The following is a 12,542-nucleotide window of genomic DNA, read 5'->3' as shown; positions in this document are numbered from 1 at the left end:
CAGGGAACACTCGTGAATATTGATGAAATCACACAGCTCGCTTACAGTATAAAACAAACACAATTGCGAACAATAAAATTCGACGCTGTTTAAAGAGGCGGACCCAGGTTACGAGGAGAATTATCAGTATGGCATACACACCACGTGTCAAGCTTTTGCAACATCTAAAGAGACTAAATATGGAAAGTTGCCTTTGTAAGTTAACATGACAGTACCAAATGGAGAAGCCACACGAGAGAACAATTCATCGTGGGCTAAAGAATGTGTTTTAAATATTATACACAGCTTTGCAAGATAATATCGACGAGTTTTACTCGTCTAGGTGTGGGAGGTGTAGGCCTGATAAAATGCGATGTTGCTTCAGAGCCTTTCTTTCGTAATATTGCAATTTTATTCAACTCTTTCAAACGCGGCACCGTAAATTTCTACTGGGTGCTCGAACACGGCAAGCAGGTCGCGGGGCAAAATCTTTGTAACATTTTATTACCGAAACAGCAATACTAGCAATGCTTGAGCTGCACTTCCTGTTTTCTAAATTGTAACCTCCTCAATCTCATCACTGTGATCATGAAACAGAGAGGAAAAGTACAGCAGTAGTACGTAGAGAAATATTCAATTTCAAGCCCTTTAGCAATATCATCTAAACAAATTGCCAGTTCACTGTTGAATTCTCGATGGAAACAAACAGCTGATCAGGGACGCAAGCTTGGCTTGGCACTGGCTTGGCCGTTCATACAGAGCCAAAAGCCGCTGCAGGAAACTGGATTGCGGATCGTATTGAGACAAAATATTTTATACATTTTTGTTTTCTTTGTTTTATTTCTCTAATTGCTCTTGTGATGGCGTGGACCGCGCTTCGTGATCTCATGTACCGGCGCACTGTTTTTAAGTTTAGTATGGTGCACGATAATACATGATTGCGCGCTTTAATTTAAAAAGGTTCGCGAGTATGGCAGCAACACTGCAATGTCGGGAAGAGGCACGGGGAAGAGGATAGTAGTAGAACCAGTAGCAGCTGCATGCCCGGGTGGAGCGACTGATGCCCATATGGAGGAATGTCAACCCGATGCCTTTTGTGTTGGCCGTTCTGGCAGTTCCGCCGACTTTATAGGAAGAGACGACACCGTCGCTTGTCCTCTTCTCTTTTCCTTCGGGCATCAGTGACAACATTGACGGACGACGTGTTCGACTTCACCGTGCACGTGAGTATAGGTTGGTTTTTCATTCGAGTGAATTCTTGTTCAGATTTGCAACTTGTCGACTTCATCCTGATCACCTGTCACCGGCAATAAGTCACATACGTGTGATATTTAGGTGAAATAAATGTTAATGCACATTTTCTGCTCCATTTGCGTGGCTTAGCTACACCAGGACATGAGGTAAAGCCTTTGTCGCCTAGCCACTAGCAGGCAAGATCGACCACTCGCATCATTCAGTTCACGAATCAACGCGCCTGCCTTAGAATTAGTAAGCTGCTCGCAAAGAAATCTTACCGAGGCAATTTTGTTTTCTGTGAACAATGCACCGTAGATTTGTCTTGAATAACAAAAAAAAAACTTGAAAAATAAATGTCGCGACCTTTTAGAAAACGCCGTGTCTAAGAGCTAGACGCGGCATTTTGTAAAAGGCTCATCAAATTCAGTATGTTTTCGTAGTTTCTGCTTGAAATTATTATTGTCTATGAATTTCATGGCCCAATCTTTTGCTTTGGCTGAAAATCTCGGTGGCAAAAACTTTGTTCAGTGTCCCTTTAAGGGCAGGTGTAGATGCCATCATTTCAGTCGCAAATCTTTTTGCTAGTCGGTCGGCTGGTTAACAATAAGGGTACTAACTAGAGTTCCAGATTTCATCAGCAACACATCGTCATGGCTTCATCAGATGCTGCATTATATACATTCTATCCTCGTTTTTAAATAGGTGTACCGTATGGTCCACTGTTACAGGAAACAAGCGAGCTCATAAACAGTTAGCCATGTGGTGCTAACTGGCAGCGAGGCTTGTGAATGGGACGCATGCGCATAGAATCGGGGTGCGCCCAGTTTTGTCTGCCATTTCTTCGCCTGTACGCATGACAGCATTGGAAAGCGCATCCGTATTTTAGCTGCGCAATTTATCAAGCCCAGTGCCTCCTGCTTCAGGGATTTCCTGTGAGCACAAAAAATGCATGATTTTAATCGTTGCTGCAGTGTTTTGCAAGTTGTCACCGTAAAGCACATCATATTTTTCGCATAATGCTCGCTGCAACTAGCAAGTTTCGATGACTCAAAATGCTGTTCAGGTCTGATGTAGCAAACATTTTAAGCTCGTCCTCGTGACCATGAAATATTGGTTTATTAAATAATGGAAGGCAGAGTTGGTATCAGTTGATTTACAGTGTGAAAATGAGAAGTGCGAAAGACCGTGCCTTGCAAGTAAGCCCCGAGAGCATGAGCAGAGAAGTAGCAGATAAGGATGCTCATGCGCTGCATTTCCAAATCTCACCAGCACTAATGCTTGACGGACTGCTGGCCACGCACTAGCGTGTTCTTTCTGAAACAGGACTTTGGCCCTGTAAGCAAGTTCTTGAAGGGCATAAGTAAAACGTAGAATGGGCCCCCTAAATGCACCCATCCTTGAACCATTGGGCTTATGAATTAGTGCCCTTTTCAAAATACAACTATTCTGAGCTATAAATTGTGACAGAACAGTGCACGAAGTTTAAAAATAGGAAAAAAGTCTTTAAATGTCCCCTTTATACATAGTGTTCTTGTGATGTCACTTCTGCCGTTGTCGCCCTCTCCCGCCATGCCCGGGTAACTCCCTGGGTACCTACGGCAGTTCACGTGCTGCAGTGCGGTTTGTTGGGGGCTCGTCATCTGTTGCTGTGAACGATGTGGAAGCATTGTGGTTTTTTGTTGTCTTACTTTAACGAGCTCATTGGATTAGGAAGGCCTCGCTCGTTCACTCGATACAAGACCAGATAATCAAGATGTGCGACACATATACCAGCCACGGCGTACACCGGCTGCCCGCCACAACCTATGAGGGCATATTATCTTGCTTTCACTACAAATTGCCTGGCCCAAAAACAAGTGAAAGCTCAAAATCTCTCGAGCCGCAATTTCAAGAGTGGATGTGCGAAGCGCAGCTGCTCCCATCGAAAACTAGTCGTGCAGAGCTAGGCAAGTTTGCAAGAGATAATATTATGAATATATTGTCACGGCCTACGCCACCAAAGTAGCAATGCCCCCCCCCCTCCCCCCCCCCCCCCCCAAGTGTTTTAAACAGTGCTGATGTTGAGCTTGAGCCTCTTTGATTGCAATTTGTGGAAATAGTCGAGGAAAATATTATACAAGGCAGATAGAGACTTTGCGTGGTGTGTGCCGCGGTAACGCCAGTCATCACTTTATTTTTCGCGTATGCTTTAACACACTTTTCACTTTGTATTTTGCTTTTGTTGTACGCTAATGTACAGTGGAGTCACTGAACATGATAGAGACCGTGTATAGAATTAATTGACTAATTAAAAAAAATCCTGACGCCCAACTTGAACCGATCGGCTATACTTCAAAGTGAACTAATATTGTTTCCCATTCTTTATAGTTTGTTTCAATGCAATACCAAATCTCCGCGATCGCCATCACGATTTTAAACGCCTTCCTCGCCATCATGATTTTAACTGCGGACAAGTTTGTATGTACAGTATCTTGGTAAGCTATATCTGTTTGCAGGTAAATACTTGGCTATGGCACTTACCCATAATGAAGTTGCACCTGAAGATGCAAATATTGCAAAGTTTCTTCAAGTAGCTTTTGTTAATCTGCACCAGCCAAATACGCTGGTACTTTTAGGAAAATCGGAATGTGCGTTCTCAATTTCAGGTTATAACTTTCAGCGAAGAAACACCCTAAGCTCTGCTCCCTCTGCGTGGACTACTAAATCAACTTGCCTCACTAGCAGTTCATAATTTCTCAAACTTGCATCGTGAGGCAAAACTAAACGGGTGCAAGCATGAGGAGACAACATGGCAGTTGTAGGCAATAGATTCGGTTGGTGCCCGGGCATGTTGGTGGCACATTTCGGAAGTGATGAAAAGGCGCTGCGAGATGCACGTGCACACTTTGTATAGTTGCTGTATTGGACAGCAAACTTTTTTTCTTATCTGAGCAGTTTTACCAAAGGAAGCTTCATCATATGGCGTGATAAATGAAGCGAATCCACAGGTTGAACCACATCATAGCCTCGCTGTGCTTTTGTACTTTTTTTAGCTCGCGAAATTTATTTGTACATATAAGTGACAACTTGCCAGTAATAAGGCAGCACTTGTTTCTTTACCATATGATCATCTCCGGTGTGCTGCTGCCTCAATATTTCAAATTCTAAGCATTTACACCATTGTATGCTAACTTTTCCTTCAAAGTGAGCCAAGCCACATGTGTATCGTAGATCAAGAAGCATGCCAGTTTTACGTACTTGCAAGGTAAACATCAGAAATGCACAGTTGATCAAAAATACTAGTTTAATGGTGCATCTACATAGCAGAGCACCTGTGGCACCTCGGGAACAAGATAATGCCACATATGTTACAAGAGATAATTAAAAAAGACAGGGGACGTTCCGTGAACAAATAGAAACAAAAATAAAATAAAATGGCACGTGGCAGCGAGCGAAGGCGACAAGGGGGGGGGGGGGGGAGCCCGTGGGACTTCAGCGGATGAACGTAAGGTGTGTGTGTTTAATATGTGGAAGAAAAAAAAAATTCAAAATTTTGGCGACTGAAATGAGGGTGACTTAGTGAGTGCGCTCATGACGAGAGTAAACACGGTTATTATTTTTTTTTCAAATCTCTTTTGAAAGCCACAAAAAATCTGTATGTGGTGCAGCCTAACAGAAGGTCCGTGAAGGCAAATTATGAATTCGTCGTTGTACAAAGGCCAATTTGTTTTTTTTTTGTTTTTGTTTTTTTTTTTTCATGCGCACCATCCCCGCCGCGGTGGTCTAGTGGCTAAGGTACTCGGCTGCTGACCCGCAGGGCGCGGGCTCGAATCCCGGCTGCGGCGGCTGCATTTCCGATGGAGGCGGGAATGTTGTAGGCCCGTGTGCTCAGATTTAGGTGCACGTTAAAGAACCCCAGGTGGTCTAAATTTCCGGAGCCCTCCACTACGGCGTCTATCATAATCATATAGTGGTTTTGGGACGTTAAACCCCACATATCAATCAATCAATCATGCGCACCATAAATAGTGCTCAAAATTTAATTGCATATGTTGTTTTCATCCTCGCTGTATTCCGTGCTGTTTATGATGTAAAAAAAAAAAAAGTAGCACGCTGAAGTGGTGCTGCTTTTGGGCAACAGTTGAAAATGGCGGGGTGCATGAATGCGGAATACTGCCGCTTGCACTCAAATCACTCTTGTGGTCACCTCCCACTGTTTGCAGCATGTGTTGTGTATACACAGCTGCATGTTTCCTAGCTAGAAAAATTTGATTTTAGGTGTTTCACGCCATTTTCCATGTAACTATTCCACAATTGCACACACTGATCAGCAGGCTTTCAATTGCGCTGAAGGACACAGGTGCCATAAAATTCATAGTCGATTCTTTCAAGAAACCGTATGTAAAGGCTGAAGCTTCATGTGTACATACACACACACATACCATATTGTTTTTTGTACTTATGAAAGCTGCGAAGGTCTCATGTGCCTCCAAGCGTAACCTGTCTTATTTATTCTCCATCACCGCAAAAGTTTTGTGAGTTTCAAATAAAAGTACTTTGCGCATGGCCACTTTTGGGTAATTTTTTGGTGTAGGTGTTATTTGAGCAGCCTACAGTGTTTACCTTATAAGCCTGTATGTATATGTTGCATTATAAGGATGCAGAATGTGTGTAGCTGTACAATATAGATGAAGTGTAAAAATTAAGTGTGTCTATTGTAGTGTTCTTGCAACCAATCTTACCCCCGTATTCTAGAACGTCCCTCCACTCAACGCTTCACCTTCACTTGAGATGGCTGATGGGAGCGCCGTCTTTAAGCAGAGAAAATTGCTGCATGTCAGCAATAATCTGCTGTGATTCTCGAGTAGCGCAGCGTCACTTTCAAACGAGCAGCGGCACAGTGCTCAACTCTGTCAAGTGAAGGGTGAAAGTCGAGTCGGGGAGCGTTTATGAATATGGGGGTTAGTTTTGTTGTCTTGTTAGCCTGCCATTAACACTGGATTGATGCTACTTTGCTCTAGCTGTACAGTGCTCTCCAATGCTCAAGGAAGCACCGCACGGGGAAGGCTCGGAGCAAACCATGCGTGAGTTTCCTTTCATTGTTACACTATGCACGTATTAAGTGATAGACTTTAATGTATGCTATTTGTATTGTGCAAGTTTTTGGGGACATACAACTTCCAACACTTATATGTTCTGACGAAAATCACGCAAGAATGAGAGAAGCTTGTGCAAAAATTATGCAAGAGTGTAAGAAGCTTTTGCAGAAGTCTGTGAAATGAAGTTTTGAAATTTTGTGGCAATGTGTCATTGTACAGTGGTCAACAGTCTTGCTCAGCATGCTTGACTGCAGGGCTCCCGGCTGCACAGGCGCATCTACGGAGTGCCTGATGCATGATGGGCCAAATGTCAGCCTGCACACTGGTGCCTCTTATCCCCGTTTGTCTGTTACATCAGTGTCTCTTGTAAAGGGGATCAACTGTGCTGCCTTTTTTTTTTTAGAATGTAATGAGTTTTTTTCCAGATTATTGTTGATTTAAGGTAGAGCCTCACATTTCTATCAAATACTGAAGATTCTATTTTTCCTTCTAGATGCTATGAAGTCACTCCTTGTGTTACAATAGAGTGAACACTGTTATGAGAAAAGCTACTTTATGGAGTTAACTCACTCCATATTGACTTAACAAACAGAATTGGTGAAAACTACACTCCATTCCAGCTGCATTAGGAATAATATTCATTTGCATACTTCTGTTTCTTTTGTTTGTTTGTTGGCTGGAGGTTTGGAGTATAGGGTGGCCAGAGGGCACTGTGTAGTCTTTTTTCATCTTCCCAATTTTGTGAACATCAATTGATAGCCGTATGGGAAGCAGCCAGCATGCTGAAACAGCGGTGCAAGCATGCAAGATGTTCACCATTGCATGCAGTCAGTTGCTGTGAGCAACCTACTGCATACAATTAACTGCGAGTGGTGAACTAATGCTGCACTATGTGTGCCTCCTGGAAAGCTGCAATGGTAAAGTGCCACAATCGTATAGTAACATGGATAACATCGCAATTTGTTTGTTGAATAATTTTGCAACAGAATCAATGGAGTTTTGGATAAATTTGTGTATCTGCCTGGTTCATCAAAGCTACAGAGTCAAATGCGGTATATACTCGCGTATTATGTGTACTTTTTTTGTCAATCCGGTCATGTGCGAAGCTAGTAGGAATCGCTGGCCTAAAAGCTCAACTGGGAATATATGTTGCAGGCGCTGTCACAGCTGTCTCAAAGCGGATTGTCATTTGTTTGCTAAGCCTGTTCAAATGCCCCCATTTTCTTGAAGTTCTTCCGAACAGTGCTCACAAAAACCAGTTCCCACGACAGGGTTATACCAGAGAACATAAGTACTCTCCAATAATTGTCGGGAACCCAACGTAAAGTAAGATGCAGACAAGGAAGCACGATGCCAACACAGTGCTGTGTGTGTCGCCCTTCATGTGTGTGTGTGTGTCCATTCCTTGTCCCAGTCTTCTATTGCGTTGTGTTCCCTCCGATATCTAACCAACACACCCAAGCTTCTATGCTAAGTCTTATTCAACGCACTCTTCTGCTGGCTCCCATACTGAATATTGCATGTAGAAGAACTCCACGCTGATGTGCTTAGCGGTAGCACGGTTTCAGTTTTCTTCGGTAAGCTTTATAACAGCAATCTGCCTCATATATAATTATTGTAGCCTATCACAAGGAACGGTAAAAACGCAATGGCCAGATGGCGAAACGAAAAAAAAAAAAAACGAGTGCGAAAACCTGCCTCATCTTGTTGATGTGACAGGTCCTTGCACGCGTTCAACATCTGTGCTGTGTCTCGGGAATACATTCTTGCCGTGGAAAAGGTGGGAAGATAGGAGACAAACCTTTAGGAATTTCGGACTACACATAAACAGGTTTCAGTTTTCAAGTTCAATATTCTAGGGAAAGCATAAAAGTTCATGGAAGAAGGGACCTTGCACTCAGTCCATTTTGTGTAAGACTGCACTCGCCTGCTCGACAAGAGATGTGCCTGACCAGAGCATCATGAAGTCAAATATGTCTGTGTGTGTGCTGGCAAGGTGGCTCGGCTGGTTGGGGAGGGCAAAGTATGCGAGCAAAAAGTTTCTTGTAGTAAAGCAGGCTGGCTAATTATACTGGTGAGCAAATTATGTGAGGATGCAAATTGTGCGAGTAAATATGGTATGTACTCTTGTATGTTTCAGCTCTATTGCTACGGATCCTGCGGATCCAACTTGGCATCCGGCAGCAACAAAGAGAGGTTCTGCAGGAGGTGCGACAGCTGAAGCACAAGGTACGGCTCTTGTCCGTGCCTCAGCACGCCCAGCCAGCAAAGCGCCCCTCTGACCTTCCCCGGCTGCCTGCTGGTACAATTGGAGAAGTGGAGGCAGCAGAGGCAGCTGTGCAGAGTAAAGCTGTGGCTGCGGCTTTGGTGTATATTTCTTGATTTTTAATATGCCTATGTAACATGCAGAAATTTAGTACTGCTTTAAGATACTGTGTTTCGGGAAACAAACTAGTCAGGTTATCTCATGAGCCAATGTACTACAGTCGAATATGAATAATTCGTACCCAAAGAGGCCAGAAAATTTGTTCGAATTAAAAGAAGTTCAAAATAATGAAAGTTACCGTAATTACTTGAATCTAACACGCACCTTTTTTCTGGTTAAGAGAGTTCATAAATCGCATGTGCGTTAGAATCAAGTACGAAAAAAAAATGAATATGGTCATTCTATTGCCATCGCCACTTACAAAATGGCCGCCCCCTACGTGCGTCGGCATGGCGCGTCGGTCATTTATGCCTATGTGTTTCCCATGCGCAGCACTTCATACGTGTGCTGAGGAGTTCGTCGTCATCTTGTAGCACATTAGCATCGACGGCATGGTAGGGCCGACTCCAAAAACTCGACGAGTGCACCACAATGCTGCTTCTAAAAGAAAAGTTGTCGCGTGTGCCGGAACGGACAGAAATCGGGCCGCATCGCGGTCATTCGGAGTTCCCGAAACGTGCGTGCGGGACTGGCGGAAACAAAAGCAGAATATTGTCGACAGCAAAGATTCACGCAAAGGCTTCAGTGGACCACAGCAGGGTCGGTTTCCAGAAATTGAAGAGCTGCTCGGCGAGTATGTGATTAAGCAGTGAGCGGCACAGCGGCCCGTGACGACAGAACTGCTCCAAGTGCAGGCTATGAGTTAGCCTTAGAAAAAGGGCTAATGCAGAGCCATTTTAAAGCGAGCAGGTGCTGGCTAACGAACTTTATGAAGAGAAAAGGCTTTTCCCTCCGAAGGCGAACGGGCATATGCCGGAAGTTGCCGGAGGAGTACGAAGAAAAGCTTCAGAGTCTTCAGAGGTTCCTCCTAAACTTGCGGCACAACAACGGCTACCTGCTTGGGCAAATCCGGAATGCCGATCACACGCCTCTTTACTTTGACATGCCTGGCACCACAACCGTCTAGGAGAAGGGGGCGAAGCAAGTTTGTGTACTGACATCGGGCCACGGTAAAACTAGAGTGACAGCAATGCTTTGTTGCACGTCAGATAGGCATAAGCTTCCCCCGTACTTCATATTTAAACGGAAGACGCTCTCAAAAAGAGTCGTTTTCGCGAGTGGTGTGATCAAGCGGGCCAACGAGAAAAAAGGGGGTGCGCGTTGCAACCGATGTCTTAGTTTTTTTTTTTTTTTTTTTCGTGGAAACCGGGCGCGCGGTAGAATAGAGTAAATACGGTAAACGAGCGGAGGGCTCAACATGCAGTGATGCATGTGCATGGAGAAGTTTTATTCACAAATTACAGGACATCCGTGATTAATTAAAGTAGTCAATACATGTCTGTACACGTTGGCCTTGCAACGAGTCAACAAGTTTTGCGTGCAGTTTGCAAAGCATTTGTACTTCGGCTTCAGTATTTTCCTGGCAAAAGAAGTTGAGCGCGGCAATGTCCAGTGCTGACACTCTTCGAAGACAACTGTGTTTCCACTGTTACCATCTGCGCTGCAGCCGGAGCGTGGCCAGCACATGATGAGAATGGAGGAGTGTCTCCACCTGGAGAAAAGCTGATCGGCATTCGAGAGAGAAACACTCCGCGGCAGCTTTTTTTTTTCTCTCTCTCTTCATGCGCGGTGTTGAAAGGAGAAGAGTCTCTACATAGCAGGAACGAAAAACAGGGGAGCGTGACACCGGCGCGTTGCAGATCGGCATGAGAGAGCCAACTCTCTGCGACAGCTTTTTTTCCCCTCTTTCTCTTCATGCGCAGTGTTAAGAGGAGAAGGGTCTCTACGTGGCAGGGACAGAAAAAGCCGAAGCGGGGCACAGGAATGTCGCAGATTGGCATTTGGCAAACATTCCACCGCAGTCTTTTCTTTCCTTTTCTTCATTTTCTTCTTCAAGCACAGCGATGAGGTGTCTGAAGTGCCACCGCAGGATTGGGCGGGGTGCTGAGAGCATTTTCGGAGCGCGGTATAGCTTTGATAGGACCACAGCGTCAGTTCGAATTAAGTGTGTTGGAATTAATGAGATTCGACTGTATTTACTATAGTCTGTGAAGTCCGAGTGAACTGTCCTAAGCTAGCAGACGATGTAGGCGGCATCGTGTGTTTGATGGGCAGTGACTAGCAATAGCCTGCTTAAAACAGACATTCAGTAATTTTGTTTATTTATCACCCTATTTCGTGTCCGCTGCGGCTCTCTCTACTTTGAGCTACAGTTCACCCTGCCTTGTGTTAGCCGATTTCTTACTTTTTTAAAAATCTAACATGCACCCAATTTCGTAGTGTGAAGAAAAATGCATCTTTGTTTATTGTGATGAGATTTCTATAGCGACATGCCTCTTTGTTGGCTATCACAGAAAAAGATAATGGTGCGACCATCTAGTGCGACCTTTATTTTTCTATCAGTTTCATCTATGACCAAGATTTGGTCGCTCTAAGGTTGCCTCTTAGTACGCCTTGATCATGTTCATTTATCTTGTTGTGCTCTGCTTACAATGCATTGATTAAAAACATGTCCAAGCTTCTTTTTGAATTCCACATATTTTATCGTTTTTCACCTGTAGAAGCTACTCCTGGTCAACATTCAGGCAAAGACATTGTAACCTCGAAGAAACGTGGTACAAAGTAATTATACTATTTCATAGCTAGAATCAATATTTATTAAGGGTTATAACAGTGTTGTATTTGATTTCATAACAGCGAAACTGCATTCAGAGAAGGACTCTGAAAGGTTCTCACACTGAGTGTGAGAGGGCTGATGTGGAAACCATTTTAGGTCAAGTGAGTTGAAGTTAGCGTAAAAAAACAATGAAATGTGATGCCCGAAAATTCAAGTTGTTGTTTTCAGTGTCCTCTTCTTGCAGAATTTTATCATGAAAACATTTCGATGTGCTGTAGCGTTTACCCCATCTATGCTTCTTGCATTTTTTTACAGCGCAAGCACCTCCTGCAGATTGGGGGACGTGGCCTCCGAAAAATTGGTGTGAATGCCATGAAGGCTGTATTGGCACATGACGTGCAAGTGCTGTACAGCCTTCATGGCAGAAAAGGGAAAAGGGCCTTTGTGAACCTGAGGCTCTGTAGATTAGTGACAGGTTAGACTTGTTCATTGTTTTATGTGTGTGTACCCTTGTGTATTCTCTGTACTGCAGTGCTTCATGTGTACTATGGTATTTCTGTTCTTGTTTGCAGATGTCATCTGCCAAAAAGCTGGGTGCGACCAGGCGGAGGCCCTCAACTTTATTAAGAGTTGGCTGCCAAGGTCTGGTGATCGCTGTGGGGGCAGGAAGCGGCGCTTCAGAGAAGAATTTGTTGTGGAGCAGCCCGATGATCCCCACTCTCAGAGTGCAGATTATCGGCTGCTCGCGGCAGCTGGGTTCCTGCCCAGCCACAGCAGCCAGGGCCTTGACAGCACCACTGTCACTGTGCCCCCAACGCAACCTGACCTGCAGTAGAGCGGGCCTTTTTTAGTTGTGTATATATATTTTTCAATGTATACATTTTTTGTTGTACCAAATAAATAAAAAAAACAAAGAATAAATAGTCTGCAGACTGTCGGTGGTGCACTGTTCGGCTAGCTTATGCTGATTCGGAAGCACCATCACCATGCTTTTTTCTGCCTATTATATATATTGCCTCGTTCTTGCAATAAAGCGTCAGTTGATAGTCTGCGCTTGTCTGTCCTTTTTCTCTCCTTCTTGTTTCCGTCAGTTTTTTGCGCAGTTACATACCTTATGGACCATCACCATGTTTTAGTTACAAAAAAAATGCTCTAAACTATGAATACTCTCGATTACCATGTGGGGGACATATGTGGGGATTGCAAG

General features: G+C 44.1%; 1 protein-coding gene across 3 annotated transcripts; it reads left to right on the top strand.

Annotated features, from left to right (window-relative positions):
• The first annotated feature begins 721 nt into the window (after positions 1–721).
• Positions 722–12,256, top strand: LOC142814788 (uncharacterized). 3 transcript variants are annotated; one of them, XM_075894091.1, is made up of 5 exons: positions 722–1,202; positions 6,224–6,278; positions 8,434–8,660; positions 11,651–11,810; positions 11,908–12,256. In XM_075894091.1, the coding sequence occupies exons 1-5, from the start codon at positions 1,056–1,058 to the stop codon at positions 12,168–12,170; spliced, it is 852 nt and encodes a 283-aa protein (XP_075750206.1). In that variant the 5' UTR covers positions 722–1,055; the 3' UTR covers positions 12,171–12,256. The 3 variants fall into 3 exon arrangements, with proteins under 3 accessions (XP_075750206.1, XP_075750207.1, XP_075750208.1); XM_075894092.1 differs by having other exon boundaries at positions 734–1,202; positions 8,434–8,522; XM_075894093.1 differs by having other exon boundaries at positions 1,071–1,202; positions 6,216–6,278.
• The last annotated feature ends 286 nt before the right edge of the window (positions 12,257–12,542 follow it).

The sequence above is a fragment of the Rhipicephalus microplus genome, chromosome 4 (genome assembly GCF_043290135.1).
Source record: "Rhipicephalus microplus isolate Deutch F79 chromosome 4, USDA_Rmic, whole genome shotgun sequence".
Taxonomy (NCBI): Eukaryota; Metazoa; Arthropoda; class Arachnida; order Ixodida; family Ixodidae; genus Rhipicephalus; species Rhipicephalus microplus.
The sequence above is the reverse complement of the archived record's forward strand: the minus strand, read 5'-3'. Positions and strand labels throughout refer to the sequence as shown.

Bases quoted from the DNA above. Each gene is read 5' to 3' on its own strand.
- LOC142814788 (XM_075894091.1), top strand. From the start codon at position 1,056: ATGTCAACCCGATGCCTTTTGTGTTGGCCGTTCTGGCAGTTCCGCCGA. The intron at 1,203-6,223 runs GTGAGTATAGGT...CTAGCTGTACAG, and splicing joins TGTTCGACTTCACCGTGCAC to TGCTCTCCAATGCTCAAGGA. The intron at 11,811-11,907 runs GTTAGACTTGTT...TCTTGTTTGCAG, and splicing joins GCTCTGTAGATTAGTGACAG to ATGTCATCTGCCAAAAAGCT.